At 39.6% G+C, this 21,945-nt stretch overlaps 1 protein-coding gene across 5 annotated transcripts in view; it reads right to left on the reverse strand.

The window, feature by feature from the left end:
* cep350 (centrosomal protein 350) overlaps nucleotides 1–21,945 on the reverse strand; it is a 166,295-nt gene that overhangs the window by 128,290 nt on the left and 16,060 nt on the right. For 4 of the 5 annotated variants that reach the window (XM_072573397.1, XM_072573399.1, XM_072573394.1 and 1 more), the window contains exons 2-5: nucleotides 4,106–4,191; nucleotides 2,798–2,841; nucleotides 1,044–1,158; nucleotides 351–522 (exon numbers count right to left, since the gene is read on the reverse strand). In XM_072573397.1, the coding sequence (XP_072429498.1) occupies nucleotides 351–522; nucleotides 1,044–1,158; nucleotides 2,798–2,841; nucleotides 4,106–4,178 (404 nt within the window). In that variant the 5' untranslated portion in view covers nucleotides 4,179–4,191. Of the gene's footprint in view, nucleotides 1–350; nucleotides 523–1,043; nucleotides 1,159–2,797; nucleotides 2,842–4,105; nucleotides 4,192–20,952; nucleotides 21,104–21,945 lie in introns of those variants that run through there. The other variant, XM_072573395.1, reaches the window with a different exon arrangement.

Below are 21,945 nucleotides of genomic sequence, written 5' to 3' on the forward strand. Positions count from 1 at the left end.
TGGCAGACCCCAGATTACAAATGGTTTCTGTTCTACAGAGTGTGTATGCAAGTCAATTTGTACACAAGTTGGAAAACACTGCTGTACAATGTAAAAGAGTCTAAGTACAGAAAATGTTTGTGTGCAAGATCTTTAAAATTACACCCTTGGAAGAGATCACGTATGTAAGAACAAGAATTCTGAAGTCTGGGCTGCTCTATGTATCTATCCTGCCACTGTTGACTCTGTCATGCTTTTAGTATCAGAAGAGTGCAACTATAACTTGTCAAGTATATTTTGGTTGTTTCTAATATATGTACGATTGGAGGAACTCAAAGTGACCAACACAAAATACATACGTCTGGTCATACCTATAAGTAGTTAGCGGATCTCTGAATTCAACTCGACTGCTCTTTGTAATGTTACTTTCTAGAGTGGTAGATCGCAAGGGGCTGCGGGAGGTGTTGTCCTTCCGTGATTTGCTGCGACTACTGGATTTGACAGATGTAGCACTGGCTACAGAATCCTCCAGATACCTTCCATCTGATAGAAATAGAAACAAAGCTTAAAAAGTAATAAAGGAGCATGCATTCCATTATCACAATCAATGGGATTGGTTAGTAAGCACAAGTTTCTCTCAAAAAGGTAGAAGATAATGGTAAGTTAATTCTTCTCGCCCACCTCCTCAAATTCAGTAGACCAAATTGAAGTGGTAAACCAGACATTTGGGGGGGAATCTGCAATGGGGAACAGGTGTTGACACAGATGGGAGAGGGAGATGACCACTTCAGTAAGGGAATGGAGGGTTGACTTTGCCTGCTAAGCCTTACCAAAGAAGCTCCGTAAATTAGAGAGAAGAAAAAGATTCCATAGCCTCAATCTCCGTTGCAAATGCTTTCAAAACACTGCAAAACGTCAGTGCATGCCACTCTACCACTTCACTTAATTTCAACAGGGTTATTACTTTTGTCTGAAGCTACTGATCAATAATGGCCAGCATTAGGTCAAGAGTGACTGTTGAGCTAACCACCATGAACAATTCATTTCCTTTTCCTTCCACTTACCCCTTCTACTGATTTTTCGAGTAGCACTGCTTGAAGTCTTCTTAGTATCCATCACTGTGTCTATCACTGCTGTAGTGGTGGGTATAGCTTCCAGCCTGTTTTCTATGTGTCTCAACTTGGGAAGAAAGAAAAATAATGAATCAAACACAATGCAAGTTAAGGTAGTATGTTTCATGCAGTAAAAGCTCTTTAGAGCCAGGTTGGAATCAAAGGAGAATTAGAAAACATGCAGGGTGTCAAATATTCATTTTGAGGGAAATTGGAAGCTAAGAAGCAGGAAATGTCAGGGTGAGACTGGGAAGTATAGAGCCAAAATGCTCAGTGGACAGAATGACCTGAGATATGGAGGGGGCCAGGACAGAAAAAGAGTTGGAAAAGCAAAGGGGAACTACACACAAATCTGTACATAGGAACTTTGAAACTGAAGGACTGGATTAAGGCAGAGAATGAAGTTAAGTAGCAAGAGAGTGATAAGTAAGCAGGATTATGATGCGGAAGTTAGAATGTGTAGAAATGTACAGCATGGAATTAAAGATGTCAGCATACAAAGAAGAATCAGCCATTCGGTCCTTTGAGCCTGCTCCATTATTTAATAAGATCATGGCTGTCATGACTGTAACCCCAAATACACATTCACTCCCATTCCTGATAACCTTTTGTTCCCTCGTTACAAGAATGCATCCACTTTAGACTTGAAAATAATTTAGAGCTCTGCTTTCACTGCTTTTTCAGGAAGTGAACTCCTCAAAGAAAAAAGGAATCAATCTTTCCATTTTAAACCAGCAACCTTTCACTTTTAAACAGTTCTAGATGCCCCAATTAAGTGGAAGCATCCTCTCTACATCTATCCTGTCAAAGTCCCTCAAAATCACTTCTTACTTTCCTAACCTACAGCAATACAACTCTAACTTATGCAACCTTTCATAAGGGAACCTTCCACTGTAGGTCTGGTAAACCTTCTTTGAACTGCTTTCAACACATTTACATCCTTCCTTAAATAAGGTGACTAATACTATACACAGCACTTTAGATAGGATCCCACCAATGGCCAGTATAATTGAGGCATAACCTCCCTTGTGTTCAAGTCCCTTCGCAATAAATTAAAACACTATCAGTTTTCCCAATTTCTTGCTATACCTGCAATTGAAATTCATGCACCAGGCCATTCACATCCCTCTTTCTCACATCTCAGTAATCTCCCACCAATTAGATAATATGCTTTTATATCCTTCTTGCCAAAGTGAAAAAAATTCACATTTCCCACATTATACACAAAGTCAGATCTTTGCCTACTCAAACTATTGGTATCTTTTTGCAACCTCATGCTTGCTTCACAACCTGCTTTACTACTTGTGTTCTCAGTAAACGTGGCAACTCATCTTCCATCCCTTCACCCAAGTCTTTTAAAATCGTAAGCATTTGAGACGCAGCACCGAGCCCTTTGGCACACCACTTGCTACATTTCACCAGCCTGAAAAAGACCCATTTATACCAACTCTCTTCCTGTTTCCCAGCCAATCTCCTACTTATGGTAATATGTTAAACTCTGCAAAATGAGTTATTACTTCCAGTAATAACCTTTAATGTGGCCTTTTATCAAATAAAAAAGGGACATTCTTATGCATTAACAGTTACATGAAACCCACTTACCAGAAGCCTTAAGTACAAAGTCTGAATGAATATGCTGGATACCAGTCCCATTCAAACAACCGACACCATGAATCATAACAAATAAAATTTTTTGACATACTTACAGCTGCTTTGGTCTTGTCGACTGTATTCCATGCTGAGGCCAAATCTAAAACACAAAAGGCATCTGAGTTTCAGCCATTACATTTCAAGCATTTCACGAATTCTAACCTAACATTTTGCAATTACATGGTAATGGTGGACTCCTACATCTCCCCTGCCTTGTCTATTTTAATTTCAAGGCTGGATTCCATTTTTACATTCATAACTGCATGCGACTGGGATGTTTCTCCCTTGAGAAAGGTCAGTAATTTTATTGACGATATGTGTTATTATTTAGAAGGAATCTGTTGTCACTGCATCATTGCAAGTGAGACTCACCTGAACTGGATAGCTGAGTGTAGAGTTTTCATTGCAGTCTGGACATCGTTATTTCATAAACAATGACAACCAAAGCTACAAAGATGACAGACCTCCAAACTGCTTTTGCCTAAGCTTCAACCCTGAGTTCCGGGGGCAATTTAAGTCTGCCTATTACTCTTACAAGGCTTTGGTTTTAGTATTAAAAAGGTCAATGACTTTGTTGAATGTTATGTTAAATGTGGTGAGTGAAATCAGTGCTGTGCAAAGGGAATACACCAAAATGTGCTCCTAGATAAGATCAAGGACTTTAAGATCCAGAATAAAACATCTTCTGTAATGCCCTTTGTGGCCTTCAACGTGTCAAGATGTGACACTGTTTAATCGTCAGGAACCATTATTCAATAACAGTACCCCAACATATACTTCCGACAGAAAAACAGGCGAGCATGTTTTGCACAATGAAGCACAGAACACTGCAATCTCCACTCAACTCAGTTCTTGGTGAAGACATGGTTCAGTGACCCTTCCTCACAACATGGAGAGAAACGAGAGTTAATGAATCAGTGTTCTGAGGAAGGGTCACTGAACCAGAAATGCGAACTGATTTCTCTCCACAGATGCTGACAGTCCTGCTGAGCCTTTCCACCAACTTTTTTGGTTTTTGTGCCGTATATTCAACAAAGTTTTAGCTAGGGATCGGATTATCCAGTATTAAAATCAACTGGCTATTATGCCAATACAATTGGCGCCACTATATTATAATACCTACCTTGAAAGAATGACCAGAATTCAAAAATACTTCATTTGCAGAAAGGCATTTTGAGGAGTCTCATAACCACAAAACTCACCATTTAGATATAACTATTTTTCTTTTCATAGTTCTTTGGCCATAGGATCAAATTATCTCTATTCTGCCACACAGTATTAATGACTAGACCCAATAGTCACCACAACAGTGATTGAAAGCACTACAACTAACTGGAGTAGTTTGCAAATCAGCACCACTATACCTTGCCTCGTACTTCGACTCTGCATCAGGCTCGGATTTAGTTGGGATGACTTGTTAGATGTACTGCCCCACATCTTGTCAGCTCACCTAAAACAAAAGCAAAGATAATCAACAAAGATAATTTCCAGATTCAGATTAGAGTACATTACAAGCTTGCAATCAGAAACTCAAATACTTATTTTGGGTTTGGATTTTCAATGTTAATTTGTGTTACAACATTTGGTCAAAAACAGTAATATTAAGTAGGCATTATTTAATGATAATGAAATACAACGTTTTGTAGAAAAAATTGAAATCTAGTTGGTATACCAAGTTTGAGCATTACAGCACAATCTTTCACAAGTGTGGGACATTCTCCAGCCCTGAGAGATAAAGTTGCCTCAGTGAGGAATTTGAAAGTAGTAAGTAGTGGGTTCAAGGTAAGTGTGTGCATGTATGTGTATATATACACACACACACACACACACACACACACACACGTGTGTGGTGTGTGCGTGTGCGCGCGCGCACACACCCACCAGAACCACAAACAAAGAATATCAATAACCATCTACAGAAGCCCAAATTCATGTTCCCACTTCCCTGCAAATATTTAATTCTTTTCCTAAGACTCTGCCATTCATTAAACTACTGCTAATCTGGCCAAGTCCCATTTCCTGGTCCCTACGCTATCTAGTCTCGCTTCCTTCTAGTGATGTAAATGTCCCATTTATGTAAATTAATGGTTAATAGTCATCTACTGACATTAGTGAAATTAAACCATGAATGGCATTTTTTTTTTCTTGCATTACAGACCTCTTTTCACGGTTCTACCAGTTCATTTCACACTAAATGCATGCTTTCTTTCCACAAGGCAAATTATTTACCAGAAATGTGCAATTAATGCATTGTGACATTTGTCATTATGATTGAGACAGTCACAGCGAATCATAGCACAGAAATTCTCTTAGAATGTGAGGTATATGCAACTAAACAGGAATTTTGATAAAGCAGGTGGTAAAAGGTCACAATAGGCCAATGTTTCTGCAGCTGCAATCTGCAGAGAAAGTCCAACTTATGCTCAAACACAAATGCCCAATTTGACTCTGTCAGGTCAACTCCCCTTATACAATGAACAAATTAGCTCTTCCAATATTATTGTGTTGCAGCAAATGCCTTTGATACAGAAACAAAGAATGGTTAGAACAAAAAGTTATTTGAAAGTGACTAAGTTCAGATGTTGACTGGTGTCATGGCAGAAATGTTTCTTATCAGTAACTGGAAAACAGCTGACACACTGTTATTCGTTGTGACTACTCTGAAGGTTTAATCAAAGTTCCACGATAGTTTTTTTTATAAATAACTGAAGGAGAAAAGTAAATCAGTTTACTTTTAGTTTGGGACACTAGATGTCGTGAATGTAATATACACTGCAAACAATTAAACACTAGCCAGAACAGCCATGTACTTTTCAGATAATAATGTAGATTCGCAAGGTAGCACTACATTAAAACAATGGAACTATTCACAGAGGAACCTCGATTACCCGAGCGACATGTTTTGTTTGGATAACCGAATGCCAGATAACAGTTTAGCCAAGCATTGGGACCTTGCGATCTAGTTCAGATGATCTGAAATTCAGATAATCGAATGCCAGATAATAGATGCTCCTCTGCATGCAGAGGAATCAAATATCATATAAATCAAAAGTCGCCTAATATTTTAAACAATAAAATCTGAATCTGCTTGGTCTATTGCTGTTCTCTATCAATGGTGGCCTTAAGGGCAATGCATAAAATTTACTGACACAAGCATGTGTGTGCACAGATGAAACCCAAAGGGTATTTCATCACGACCGTGTCACTTATTTTAAGAGCAGGAAAGGGCAGTCACTGACCAGATAGCAATTGTGTAGCCTGAGACAGCAGATTGTGGGTTCAAATCCCACCAGAGATTTGAGCAGATAACCCAGGCAGACATTTCACTCCAGATAGTTCTTCTATAACACAAAGGTTGCATTGCTGTCTAGCCTCCATGATATAGAAAAATCATATTTTAGAAACAGCACTTAAAAGTCTTCGTGATGTAATCGGGTTACAACCAACGCATGTTTTCAAAGTTTGTGCTTTAGAAACAGGGTCCCCAGTTTGTCAATTGTGTTACAGCAAATATGCATTAATGAAATGCATGTTCTAGCAGAATGACCTGTACAGTACTGAGGGAGTACTGCGCTATTGCAGATTGTGTCCTTCAGATGAGGCCGATGCAGAAGACCTCAGCATTCTGGCCAATATTTATTTCAACAGATTATTCTATTCAACATTTTGCTGTTTTCATAATCCTGATATGCTCAAACTGTATTTTGCATTTGCCATTTCAGAACACTACAAAGTGTTTCACTGGATGTAAGACACAAAGAATGTACCATGATTGTAAAAGGTGGCATTTAAAACAAGTTTTCTTCTTTCTTTTAAAAAAGTTGCACAGATCAATACTCAACAATAGATACAGGCCCTGTTATACGGTTACACACAACACTGTGAAATGGTTGCGCACCATAGAGCTGAAGTGTTCTGAAAGTGATCAATCTCCAAGCTGTAGGGAATGGCTTCAACTTAGACAGAAAAGGGAAGAGAATTCATCCAATGATTCCCCTTTGCCAAGTGCACTAATGTGGAATGGATCAGCCCTATGATTCCTTCTCTAATTTGCCCGGCAACAGATGATAAAGACTCAGAAATAAAAAGTGATTACTTGGCCAAATTCTCAGTCAGAATAGGGAGAACAGGGAAGAAAATAAGTTTCAATTCCAAGAAGAAATTGAGGTCAGGGTCAACAACTTACAGGAATAATCATCTTTCTACATTAAAAAGGTTATGACTGTATGTTTCATTTTCTAGCCACTTCTGAGTTCAGATACAGTCTGACATTTTCAAACACTAACCCTGTCAACGTTAAAATTTCAAAGATGCTTTTGACACTACAAATGAGACAGCACCTTAGGCACATCACCTCCACACACACTACATGACTTGCTCCTTCACCAGTGGCAGCTCTATTTAGTCCCAAATCACCTACCACCATCACAAGGGCCACTGCTGTTCAAGAAGGTGGCCCATCTTGTCGGGATGACTGGCTTTTAAATGAAACCTTGCCAAAACTGCACGTCTGAGAACTCTAAATACTGCAACAGAATTAGGAAACCAGCAGACTGCCGAAACTGAAATTTACATCAGCTGACAGGAAGAAACTGAAGAAAACCAGAGGTGAAACACCATCGTACACTACAACCAAAAGATACTTTTAGTTAACTTTTGTTGGTGGTTGGAGGATCTCAGCCACTTTAATTCCCTAACAATGTATTAAACGCAAGTATTGAATTGAACAGGTGGTGGGGATACAGGCAGCAATACAATTCAGAGTTTGAGCAATGACAAAAAGCACAAGCTATTTAGTCAGACACCTCCGTCCACAAATCGTTAGATCCGTGGCACATCCAGACATCTGTTACTCTATTTATAGCTCTAAACTCAATCTGACTCCAGGCAGCCCCCAGTGTACAAATGAAGGACATGGAATCACTGCTGCAGCAAATATAAAAGTGCTTTGACAAGCAGTGAGTGAACTACTTCAAAGTTTTAATGCTACATAGTTGCAACGGACTTATTTGTCACTGTGCCTTGTAGGTCAAACCAATATAGCTTATCTTCATAAATAGCACTTTTAACATTATAAAACATCCAGAAGTACTCCACAGAAGCGTCACTGAGCAAGAACACCTTTGAACCAAAGGAGATATATGTTTGCATGAAAGAAGTGTTTCAAGGTTCATTGTAAACGAGATGTGAAGAGAAAAGGGTTGAAGAGTTGCTAAGGTAAGGCTTTAAGAAGAAAGGATAGTTTGGGGTTGGAGTGGAGAAATTAGAAAAACGAGAAAAAGGCCAAAACACAAAGCAGAACAATTCAATGAGATCGCGGTTGATCTCACAGAGAGTTAGCTGGCTCAAATGATTTGTCAACAGAAATGCCAAAGCAGAATGGCTAATAACAAGCGTCACTTGACATACACAATGCACAGTCTCACCTCACTATTCTACAGTGAAGTGAGCTGGACTTTAATATGCTATGCAAATATGGCTACCCTGACAAAACAGCAGTAGTTTCCCATCCATAATTGTCCTTTAACTGGGTGGCTTGCCAGGAAATTTCAGAGGGCAGTTAAAAGTCAACCATATGCACGTGGTCTGAAATGACATGTAGGCCAGACCAATCAAGGACAGAAACCTTTGTTTCCTAAATAACACGAGTTACCCAGATAAGATTTTAGAAACAATCAACGGCAGTTATCATGTTCACCATTACTAATATGAGCCTGGTCTCCCAGATTAGTTGAGTAACACCTCCCCAATTCCAAATACAAAATAGATAAATAATGTGCTTTCGCTTGGCAACTTCCCTAAGTATTACATTCTATTATAACACGCATTCCATTAGTGTGAATTTGCTGTAACGCGATTGATGAATTTGTTTCTAAAGCGTGAACTTTTAAAGCACGTCTTGGCTTTAATGCAGTTAAAAGGTGATATTACTAGTTTTTTTTTTATAATACTGCATTGCACAAGAAGAGAACGACCACATTATAGCAGAACTGACTGTACAGCAATGTGCTTCCCAAACACAAAGGCATACAGTTCCCAAAAGCAGCCCGGCTGTCCCCTCCAACAAGTCTCTCACTCCTTAAGTTGGCCAGAATGCATGATTCCCAGAGATCCACAGTCTCTCTGGATATGTTCTTAAATTTACTTATTCAGTAAACACAGGTGCTTCCATGGGTCACTCTAAACAAAGGACACTTATGGTGCAGTTGTAGTATCGCTCTGAGGCAGGAGGCCCAGGTTAAAGTGCCACCTGCTCCAGAGGTATGCCACAACACATTTGAGTATATTTTTAAAAAAACTAAACATTAAGAAGAATCACAGAAGCAGATAGCTCCACAGGGAGGGAGATTTATGGCTCTTGTCAGCAGTTGAAATTCCATGTTTGACCAGAGCCAAGTTAAGTAGAGAAAGTGCAGATACACCTGAACTCTGCAGTGATAAGTCTTGCCAGTGTGACTACTGTATAAATAGACCAGCATATATCACAGCAGAGGTCAATTTCATGTACAGATGGAATTGTTCAACCTCATCAATGGTCGCTGTTCTACAAGTGAAAGCTCCTAGTGGTCACAAAGACAGCACCTAAAAGTTTGAAGCACAGATCAACAAGGCAATAATTGCCCAAACAAACTAAAAAATGTTCCTGATTTGGAGATGCCAGTGCCAGACTGGGGTGTACAAAGTTAAAAATCATACATCACCAGGTTATGGTTCAACAGGTTTAATTGGAAGCACTAGCTTTCGGAGCACTGCTCCTTCATCAGGTGGTTTGGAGTATAAGATCATGGAACACAATTTAGAGCAAATGTTCCTATCACTGCACAACTTGACTATCCAGCTTAAAAGTTGACATATCCAGACTATTACAAGAAATTTAGCATTCTTCCATTCTCCTTCCGCTTCATAACACTATTACCCAATCCACAGGGACAATAGGCTACTTTGTGCAAGGTCATCATATTTCCAAATGTTAACTTAACTCACTCTTACCAGATTGTGGGTTCAAGCCTACTCAAAGGCTGAGGCACATGAACTAATCAACACTCCATGTAGTTTAATAACTGGAATGATGCCTTTAGGAATTACTTACTCCTGGTTGGGCCAACCCTGACAGCAAAGATTATTGGGGGCTCGATCAAGTGGGGCCCAAAAGAGTCTTCAACTGCCAAACAGATGAACAAAAACTATGCATCAGATCAGATGCAAATAGGGAATAAGACTGTGGTGGCAAGGTGGTTTAACACATCAAAATTTGATCACTAACATTGAAATGATAGCATTCCTCATTAAACAAAGTCACCTGCAGTATTCTACCAGGGCGGTACAGCTGCACCCAAGTTACCATCCTTCAGACGAGATGTTAAGCCTAGGTCCTAGTTCTGGTGGTGCAAGAAGATATTAAAAAAGTTCTGTGGGACAACTTAAAGATGAGGGAATTCTTTTAGTGCACTGGCCAACATGTCTTTATCCATATTGTTAAAATATGACATGTCAGATCTCCCAGTGCACAAAGGACCACAGCAATTAAAACTCAGACATTCCAAAGATTAAAAATAGCAAAATTCCATGTGTTAATTCATTTAGCAGCTAGACCCCTGCATGAATTTCTGAATTATTCCAGAACCTTCACCTCCAAACCATACAGATACTGCATTCACAACACTTGGTGTGTTACTGATTGTATAATTTACTGTTATGACTAGCTACTTCTCGCACTCAAAAAAAATCACAAATGTTTTAAGTAGGATTATAAGACAACAGACACACACCAGACCTGTCAGCATCTGTAAAGAGAATTCATTTTAATGTTTTGAGTATGATTAGCTATTGATCCCTTGCACTTTAAACCAGTCATCAGATTTCAGCAGCCCTACTGCATAATCTCAATAATTTTATCTTTGCCTTACATTTCCTTTCAGACAGAGCTCTGCTAATCACTCGCCTGAAATGGTCCAAAATCTCTTGTGCTCAGGATAAGCCAACAATTACCAAAATCTAATTATATCATTGGAGTGGCTAGTCTTCTCTCATCTTAACTGGATACCGTCACCTTATGTACTTTTCCAAATCTTCCTGAAAGGAATGAAATATTTGATAGATAGCAGTCAGTTTGAGGGGGAGCAGAGATAGGGGCAGGAGATAAACTCAACCTATTCTGAAGAAATACTTGGCGCAAGTTTGGAACAGGGCTCCTGTTTGAGAGTTTATACTGATTTAATTAAACAGAAATCAGAGGTTTCCTGCTGACGATTACTTACATATTGTGCCCCAAAAAAGTAGTGTCAAATACTATGCGCTAATCTTGCAAACCAGGGAGAAATAGATCATGACTCAACCAAATAATTTCCAAAGCTCTCCGTAAGCAGGACTTCCTTAAGCCTAAGCCTATTGTGGACAAACTGATGCATTGATTATTCAATAACTTCAGAGTTATTGTACCAAGATAGAGACCTGTAACTGAAATGGTTAATGAGATTTATCTTTTCACAAACCCATTTACTGCACGTTAGTACACATTTCAAAGATAACTATTCTTTTTTAAGCTCCTTCACAAGTTTTGCTTCTTTCAAAACACAAAGCCAGCTCAAGTAAAAGCAAAATGTGAAATGGAAACAGAAAATAATGAAATGCAGCAGGTCCGGCACTGATGGTGGAGAAATGAACAGCGTTAATGTTATGTCGAATATGACCCATGCAGTCAAATTAGACTTGAAATATGAATGCCGTTTCTCTCCCTTCAGATGCTGTCAGACCTGCTGATTCTCTCCAGCACTTTCCTTCTCTTTTAAAAGAGAGCTTGACAACTGACATCTACCACTTCTGTTTTCATCACTCATTCACATTTATAAGATTAAGCCTCTGTAAGGAAGGATTTACCAACTATCACAAGCCCATTTACATTGGCGGTTGGATTTAGTTCCACTTGTACTTCCCTCTGTGGGAAATAGAATACACATAATTATGTGGTATAATTAATTCTGAAAAAACATAACTACAGATACTGGAAATCAGAAACAAAAACAGAAATTGTTGGAAAAACTCAGCAGGTCTGACCGCATCTGTGAAGAGAAAGCAGAGTTCATGTTTCAGGTCCAATTATCCTAAAATTTCTCATTTTGTTAGTGCATGTTGAATAACTGTCAAGTCAGAGAGCTAGCAAGATAATTTTAATGCATTTGCCCAAGAGCAGTTTTTAAAGTCACAAAATACAAAGAGTCTCTTTTTAGCATGCTGCTACAGTATCTAATTTCACATCAGCTCTATTCAGACATAACAGTATAAGTAGCAGTGCAGAGAAAGCTCAAAATTGATTCCTGAGGTGAAGTGGATACCTTATAAATAAACGTTGTATAGCTTAGGCTTGAGCTATACTCAAGAGTTTAGAAGAACAAGAGGTCATCTCATTGAAACACACAAGATCCAGAGTGGGATTTACAGTTGTTGCTGAAAGAAAGTTGCTACTTGTAGGAGAGACCAGAACTACGGAACACAGTTTAAAAATGAGTCTCTAATTTAACATGGAGATAAAGAACCATTTTCTCTCGGATAGTCAGAAGTCTGTGGAAAACTCCAAGTGGAGCAGGCTCGGACATGACCTCCTTGTTAGTCAAGAATCCAACTGGCATTGGGGGCAAATCAGGAAAGAGCAGTGGAGGCCATCAGATTTGCCATACCATGTATTTTATTAAATGGTGGAGTAGGCTTCAAGGTAGAATAGTCTACTCCTGCTTCAAATTTATATGCTCAAGAACTTGTATTCAAGAATGTTGCACTTAAATTCTACAATGCAGGCTAATTTGAATATTTATAGTCAAAAGCCAGAAAACAAACCTTTAACAGTTTTCAGTCAAATTGCCAGAAATACACTGTGACGTGTGTATAAATTTGCATCCATTAGAACTGAAAGCACTAAGGTTGTCAAGATTGAGATTGTTATTTTGAACTTGATTTACACCTGAGGAGAGTATAGTATCATGAGTTGTATAACATTGTTACTGATAACAGTGAGACTGCATCAGGAACAATTAGAGAGGGCATGCCACACCATAAGGTTTAGATGTATGCCCCAATTGATTTGAAACATAAAACATATAACAGTACTGCACAGGAACTAGCGTTTCGGCCCACCATGTCTGTGCTGACCAAGATGCCATTCTAAATTAATCCCATGGGCCTGCAAATGGTCCTATCCTTCCACTTCTGCCAGTTCAAATGACTCAAACCTTGCTAACATATCTGCTTCTATAATGTCTCCTGACAGCTCATTCCAGACATTATATCAACTTCCTGATATGAAGAGGTGCCTCTGATTCATGTAGACTGTTCTTTCTAAACATCTGAGACTGTGAAGTACCAATAAACCAGCCATTACGAGGCATAAGAAAAACAGCTGAAGTATTAGGAGGGGTAGATAGGACTCTATGAGACCTTGCACTGTGTAGTACCTGGTGCTATCCTTAGAAAGTCTGTTGATCATGTTATAAATGAACAAAATGATCTTCCAGTACAAGAGCAAGTTCAAACCATTAGCTTACTACACACCAATTTTTACTATGCATACAGACTTTCAGCTGGGTGAAGCTGAGCACTATTTGAATTGAAGGCAATCCAATTGGACCTGAAGGTGCAATGGAAGCTTGCAACTTTCTTTGCATTGATTATATAATGTAGCCTTTTAAGGACAGTATCAGGGAACTGGAATTAACAAAGAGTTGAGCATAGAGCAAATAGGGTTTGGCCCTTGTTGACCCTACCCCAGAGGTGTTTGAGGACAGTGTCAAGGGAACCTTACTTACAGTTCAAAGAGTTGAGGGAACTTTAGTTCCAGTTTACTTTCTGTTCTAGAGGTAAAGGGAGATTTATTCTGTATTCAGCCCTTGCTGCCCCTGTGACAAGTGTTGATTAAGGGTAGTGTCAGGGAAGGTTACTTTCCGCTCACTTGTCTAAAAGAGAAGACATTGCTTTACTCTGTACGTAACCTCAAGATGTCCTTATGCCAAGAATGTTTGGCGAGAATGGTGTCATAACAACATTCCTTTCCATTTAATGTTCTTCGGGTAAGGTAGGAAGCTGGGTCTGCATTGAATACTCTTTGGAAGGTTGGTGCATACCTAATGGACCAAAATGCCTCTTTCTGCACTGGAGGGATCCAATGATCACATCTGACTATTAGCTTCTTGAGTAGGTAGGGATGAATTGTATGAGGCGCAGAAGGGAGAAAAAGAGAAGTAAGCACACAAAGCATTCCTGACACGAGGAATGAGAATCAGTAATAAGCCTACTGAATGGTGGCACAGGCGTGAGGGCTACTTCTGTTCCTATTTCTAATGGCGTAATGGTCTTATCACTATCCGTGTGTGAACAAGATGAACAAAAAGACCTATTCAATTGCGATGGTTATAACAAAATTGTCTTTTAATACTCATTGCCCAGTCTTAAATGAAGAAATACCATCTGGATGAATCACAAATGCACTGCATGCAAGTCAAGTTCCGCAGATCTTTAAGAAGAATTTGCTGCACATTCAACCAAATCTGTCAAGCCATTCAGAGAAATACATATGCTGAAGGAAGAGCAACTTTCACTGAAAACCACTACACTCTGCAGAACAAAATCTCAACCAATGAATTAATTCATACTTCTTTGAATCAGAGAAATGCAGAAACAGAAGTCTATTTTGCACCTTGACTTTCTTCAACCATTCAATAATTGACTTTTATGGCAACTTCATTTATCTGACTTGGCTACACAATGTTGATCTATTATTAAGCTTAATTCGCATTAAGCTTTTTTAGTCTTGTGGAAATTATGTTCCTAATCCCCACTACTGGAGTGATAAAAATGCTCAATTAAGTGATGCTGACATTGCACACACTTATTTTGGACTCTCCTTCAGAGGAAATTCTTTTAATCGTTTCGATTCCATTAAATCCCTTAACCATTTTTAACAACTTAATTTAAATCACTCGAGGTTTATCCAAGGAAATACAGACCCACATTATGTAACCTGCCTCCAAGGTTCACCAATGCACTATAAATCCGCTAAGGCTCAAACATATTTCCAGAGATACCCAGAACTGAGCACAATCCTCCAGATGCTGAACAGATCGACCAAAGCTCCACACTTTTGCAATCAGCCACTTCAACAGAAAGGGCCACTTTTCCAATAGCGTTCTTTATTCTTATGGTTATAGGAATAAGATACTAGCTTGACATAGAAAAAAGCTACAGGTGCTCCAATTCAACACTTTTGATTACTGTTATCATAAACCTACTCCAAGATCCTCTTTCAGCTGCATCCAATGGTCCATAAGGAATAAGCTAAAGGCTTATTTTTTCAAAAATCAATAATGCTATTGATTCTTCATATCTTTAACTACCTAGACAGATTGCTGACATGCAAGCTTTACTTCCCTAAACCAATCAAATGTTAAACCCTTGTGAATAAAAATAAGACAGATCATGTACAAATAATAACCTCAATATCACAAGATGTTTGTTCAATTCATAAGCTTACATAATGTTTGGGGTCAACAACAATTAAAGCATTCTACCTAAAATTGGCTGTTCTACATTTAAGGCCACAGGGAGCATAGAGGGAGATTTGTCATATCAAGGATAAGATCTGTAATGGAATAAGCAAACAGAAACACAGCAAATAGAACAAATAAATATATGAAGAAGCATTTTTTTTAAATAAAGACTTCTGGGAAATAGTAGATAAAGTGGGATCAAGTAGATAGGGAAAAGCTTCTGTGAGACATATAAATTGCAGCTGACAAACTTTCACTGCTTAGAAATTCCTCTCCAAACACTGCCTAAATTCTACTAAATTAAGAATCACACAACACCAGGTTACAGTTCAACAGGTTTATCAAAAGATGATAAGATATAGAAGAAACAGACCATTCGGCCTAAATCCACTCGACCCTTCAATAAACTTATGGATTATTTGATAATCTGCAATTCCACTTTCCTGCCTGTTCACATATCCTTCTATTTTCTTATCAAACACAAATTCATTTCTGCTTTGAATATGATGAGCTTTCCAGCCCTGACAACCTTATGGTAAAAAATTCCAAAGACTCACTACCTTGAGAAGAAATTCCTCCTAATTGGATTCAAATGAGCGATCCCTTACCCCTAGTTTATGCCCTCTGGCCCTAGACTTTATCACGAAGGTGAATCAACTTCTCAGCATCTACACTGTCAAGGCCTCTAAGAATTCTTCATGTTTCAATTAGGTTTCCTCTCATTCTTTTAAACTCCAATGAACACAAGAGTAACTTATTCAACCTTTCATAAGAAAATCCCACCACACAGAATTAACAGTGAACGTTCTCTGAACTATCTCAAATATCAGTACATTTTTCCTTAGATAAAGGGATCAAAATCTTCATGGTACTTCAGGCTTGATTTTAGGTATAATTTTAGCAAGACTTCTCTATTTTTACACACTGTTCCATGAGAAATAAAGGCCACCAGCACTCTGCCTTCACTATTACCTGCTGAGCTCAGTCTCTCCATCTATATGAATTCATTTTAAATAAATCAGTCACCAGAAGAATAACAGTAGAAATAGGCAAGCAAATGCAAAAACCATCAACTCATCACAAAGCAGGCTCCAGAACAGAATCAAACATTAAATACAATTCCATAGTAGATCCACATGGTTCCTTCATGTGGGTGGAAAAAAAAGGATTTTGGGGGGGGGAGACAGGGCAAAAATCTGGCAAATCAGATCTTGACCATCACTAAATTGGCTCACGGAATCAAGGGTGACCCATGTAGAAAGGAATCTGAACCACTAACTCAGAGTAGGTGACAACATCAGGTTCCCATCCATTCAGTCCTGATAAAGGGTTTTTCCCGCTCCTTGGATGCGGTCAGACCTGCTGTGCTTTTCCAGCACCACTCTCAATCTCGACTCCCATCCATTAAAGACATGAATAAACCATTTGTTGCAACAATGCATGCAAGGTTGTTTCTTAGGAGGAGCTCGTAGTTACTAAACGCAATGGTGCAAACTTGGGGCTGCTAGTCAAGAAAATAAAAGTAACTAAGGGCCTGACCCCAGTTTACTGAGCAAGCTACCTTCAGTTAAGGCAGTGCCTACAAAGACAATGATGGATTTGGCAAGTAAACAGAGACAGCAAATTCTTCTTAAAAACAAAAGCCAAGATTCCCACTTTTAGGTGATTCCCCACTTGGCTGGACAAATGCAGCTCCAACAACACAAGCAGCTCAACACCACCCAGGCAAAACAATCTGCTTTGGATGGATGGAACCTTATCCACCACCTTCAATATTTACTTTCCTCTGCACAAATGTACAAAGGCAGTGTAACACTGACTACAAGATGCAATGCAGTAACTTGTTGAGACTCTTTTGACACCCCTTTCCACACTGCAACTCTACCACCCTAGAAGGACAAGGACAGCAGATCCATAGGAACACTACCACCTGCAACTTCCATCCAAGACCACTCATTATAGAGACTTAGAAGTGCCATTGGGTCAAAATCCTATAATTCTATTCCAACAGCAGTGTGCACACCTACTCCACATGCATTGCAGTAGTTCAACAATGCAAGAGTAGGTGGAGATAGATCCCAAAGAGATAGAAAAACAGTTGGACAGACAAAGGAATGGTTAAAGGTCAGTTTGGGGAATGAATAGCTGCTGATAGGGACAATTAGTGGCCGGCAATGTGTGCGATAGCAGCTCACATAATAACAAGGCTTGGCATATAGGAGTGAGGGAAAAACTTTGGGAAAGGTGTTCAAGCCCTAAAATTGTTGAACTTGATATGAAGTCCAGCAGACTGCAGAGTCCCCAAGCAGAAAACAAGGTGCTCATTAACTCATTTCCTATGGCGAATCCACTTAATCTGCACATTTTTGGACATGGGGAGGGAACCAGACCACCTGGAGCGAACCCACGCAGAGGGAAAACACACAACCTCCTCACAGACAGAAATCTGAGGGTGAAATCAAACAGGCTCCTGGTGCTGTAAAGCAGCAATGCTAACCACTGTGCCACCCCATATTATAAAAGAGATAAATTACTCATTTTCGCTGCAAAATTATCAAAACTTTAAAATCAAAACGGCAAGATGGGAGGCTGATTGAACAAAGGCACTTTCAAAACGTTGGGACTTATGCAGGTTTAAGAAAAAGGCCCTGCAAACAGGTGACGCAGAACGGGGCCTGAAAGCTGTCGTCCAGCAGTTCAGCCTAGGCAGATTGGGAATATTGAAACCTCTGCAAACACTACCCAGCACTGTCCCAGGGAACTTCCTGCAAACAACACCAGGCCCTTGCACGTACTGATATAGCAGGTTACATTACAAGGACAGGATACATAATTGAATTCCTTTCTTTATAGAAGAAAGGAGGTGAGCTGATTTAAAATGCAAGGAAGATTTGATATAGTAGTTGACCAGAAATCATTTCCTATGACAGGGAAAATCAAGAGCAAAGGGGAAGAAATGCTTAAGAGTTCATCAGGAAACCCTTTTCTAGACAGTTACACTGGAAATCCAAAATTGTCTGTATAACGTTCTGATTATTAGATTGCATTCAGGAAGGGTATTAATGAACAACAGGTAAGTAGAATCAAGGTTCAGATCAGTCATGATCTAACAGGCCCAATATCCTGAATGGATTATTTAATTTCTACATGGTTCCTGGCATCTGGTTTCAGGTAGTCGCACTATCGAAATTGCTGCCCATTTGGGAATGAAGCAAACATAACCAAAACAATTTTGAATTCACTAATCAAAACCTTTAGTATCATCAGTTACTGTCACATCCCCTGATAGAGTCCCACAGCACGGAGAAGGTCCTTTGGCCCAAACTGGTCCATGCCAACCAAAATATCTATCCACTCTAACCCCATTTCCCTGAACTTGGCCCTATAATCCTTTCTTATCCATGTATTTGTCCAAATGTCTTTTAAATGTTGCTAATGTACCCACCTCAACCACTCCCACTGGCACCTCATTCCAAGTGTACCACCCTCTGTGCAAAAGAGTTGCCCCTCGTTCCCTTTAATTCTTTCCCCTCTAACCTTAAAGTCTCGTCCTCAATTCCCTAACTCTGGGGAAAAGATTGAATGCATTCATCCTATCCATGCCTCTCATGATCTTACACATTTCTCTAAGATCCTGCCCTATGCTCTAAAGAAAAAGGTCCTAGGTTGCTCAACCTCTCCCTATAACTCAGGCCCTTGAGTCTTAGCAATATCCTTGTAAATTTCTTCTGCCCCCTTTCCAGTTTAATAACATCCTTCCTATAGCAATGTGACCAAAACTGAACTCAACACTCCACGTGAGGACTCAACAATGTCCTGTACAATTACAACATAATTTCTGAACTTCTATACTTAATGCCCTGACTGATGAAGGCCAGTGTGCCAAAAGCCTTCTTCACTGCCCTGTCTACCTGGGAATCGACTTTCAGAGAACCATGCACCTGAACTCCATGGTCCCACCTTTCTACTACACTCCTTAAGGCCCTACCATTCAACATGAAACTCCTACTTTGATTTAACTTGCCAAAATGCATACTTACCTATATTAAACTCCATTTGCCATTTCTCAGCCCATTTCCCCACTGATCAAGGTCTTGTTGCAATTTGAGAACCTTCCTCACTGACCATGATACCACCTGCTTTAGCGTCATCTGCAAACTTACTAATCACGCCTTGTACATTCTCATCCAAATCATTGATATGGATAACAAACAGCAATGGGCTCAGCACTGACCTGAGGTACTCCTCTATTCAAAAGAAATATCAGGCTCAAAATCAGAGGTCAAATGTTAATGAAGTATGTCACCAAGGATATAAATTCTTGGTAAACTTCCCCTCATGTTCCATTTCCATTAATTTGGATCATAAGGTGAAACAATATTCTGACTGACATCACGTGTCACTCACAAAAAACTGGACTAAACAAAAACTTGGCATTAATCCTCAGTACTTCCAGGAACCAGTGACAGCATAACTAAAACACTTTATGGCAGGCTTCCATGAATTTATTTCTAAAGTCTCCTTCTGAAGCCTCCTGCTTCAGTGGTGAAAAACTAAACCTACAGCTTCAGCTACAGGACAGATGTTATACTCTGTGGACAGCAAAGAAGGTTACCTCAGAGTAAATGGAATCTTGATCAGATGGGGTGAGGAGTGTCACATGAAGTTTAATTTAGATAAATGTGAGATTCTGCATTTCAGAAAGACAAACCAGGATATATACACTTAATAATAAGGTCCTCGGGAGTGGCGCTGAACAAAGTGAAAGTTCATAGTTCCTTGAAAGTGGAATCACAGGTAGATGGAATAATGAAGAAGGCAGTTGGTATGCTTTGCTTTATTGTTCAGAGAATAGAGTACAGGGGTTAGGAAGCCATTGGTTAGGCCACTTTTGGAACAGTGTATGCAATTCTGGTCTCCCTCCCATAGGGAGGATGCTGTGAAATTCGAGAGGGTTTAGAAAAGGTTTACAAAGATGTTGAAGGGTTTGAGCTATAGGGAGAGGCTGAATAGGCTAGGGCTGTTTTCGCTGGAGTGTCAGAGGCTGAGGGTGACCTTATAAAGATTTATAAAATCATGAGGTGCACAGGTTTAGGGTGAGAGAGGAAAAATTTAAAAGGGACCTGAGGGGCAACTATGTTCACGCAGAGGGTGGTGCATATATGTATGGAAGGAGCTGCCTGAGCAAGTGTTGGAGGCTGGTACAATTACAACATTTAAAAGGCATCTGGATGAGTATATGAACAGGAAGGGTTGAGAGAGATATGGGTCAAGTGCTGGTAAATGGGACGAGATTGATTTAGGGTATCTGGTTGGCATGGATGAGTTGACTAAAGGGTCTGTTTCCGTGCTGTCTATCTGTATGACTCTAATTGAACATATGGTCAGCAGACAGTCTTGTGTATAGAACGATATTGTCAAAAGCAACAATTAATAAGGCTGCACAGTGGATTATAGGTAGATGCTTGAGGGCCTTTCTGAACTGTGTGTATGGAAAGTCAAGAATTGCTCCCTATGATTATCCTTAACCATGGAAATTTAGTTGGAACCCGTGAGCACTTAACCACCTTCCTGGCCGTGTTCTCTGGTTCAAGGCTGCATTCTGGTCAGATATCTTAACTACCTTGTACATCTTGGACCTTAATATTTTTTGAAATGTTTGCCACCAAATTACTTACCACTTGATCTCTGTTTATGGCTGTCTAGTATCTTCCTTAAGGGAATTGCCCCTCCGCTCATTCAATTCTTTTCCATTTCTTAGCACTCTGATCTGTTTCGCATGCTGTTTTTCCATATTAATGGCATTCTCCACTCTGTGAGGAGTGACAGGTGGAGTTTCAATGAGAGGTGCTGCATTTTCGAAAAACAAATCAGCGTAGAACTTATACACTTAATGGTAAGGTCGTGGGGAGCACTGCTGAACAAGAAACCTTGGAATGCAGGTTCATAGTTCCTTAAAAATAGAGTCGCAGGTACTTAGGATAGTGAAGGCGACATTTGGTATGCTTTCCTTTATTGGTCAGAGCATTGAGTATAGGAGTTGGGAGGTCATGGCGCAGGTGTGCAGGACATTGATTAGTCCACGTTTGGAATATGGCATGCAATTCTGGTTTCCTTCCTATTGGAAGGATGCTGTGAAACTTGAAAGGGTTCAAAAAAGATTTACAAGGATGTTGCCAGGGTTGGAGGATCTGAGCTATCGGGAGAGGCTGAATAGGCTGCGGCTGTTTTCCCTGAAGCATTGGAGGCAGAATGGGTGACCTTCTAGGGATTTATAAAATCATGAAGGGCATGGATAGGATAATTAGACAAGGTCTTTTCCCTGCGATTGGGGCGTCCAGAAATACAAGGCGTAAGTTTTCAAGAAGTAACAGAGGATTGATGAGAGCAAAGCGGTAGACTTGATCAATATGGACATCAGTAGGCTTTTCACAAGGTTCCTCATGGTAGACCAGTTAGCAAGGTAAGATCACGTTGAATGTAGGAAGAACTAGTCATTTGGATAAAGAAGTGGCTCGACAACAAACACCAAAATTGGAGGTGCACGGGTGCACAATTCTTTATCTGAAATGCTTCGGACCAGCTGGTGTTTGGAATTCAGAATTTTTCTAATTTCAGAACAAGTGACAGTTTGATGGTGAAATTTGAAAAAAATCTTATCAGAGGAGCAA

This window comes from Chiloscyllium punctatum, chromosome 7, assembly GCF_047496795.1.
Source record: "Chiloscyllium punctatum isolate Juve2018m chromosome 7, sChiPun1.3, whole genome shotgun sequence".
Taxonomy (NCBI): domain Eukaryota; kingdom Metazoa; phylum Chordata; class Chondrichthyes; order Orectolobiformes; family Hemiscylliidae; genus Chiloscyllium; species Chiloscyllium punctatum.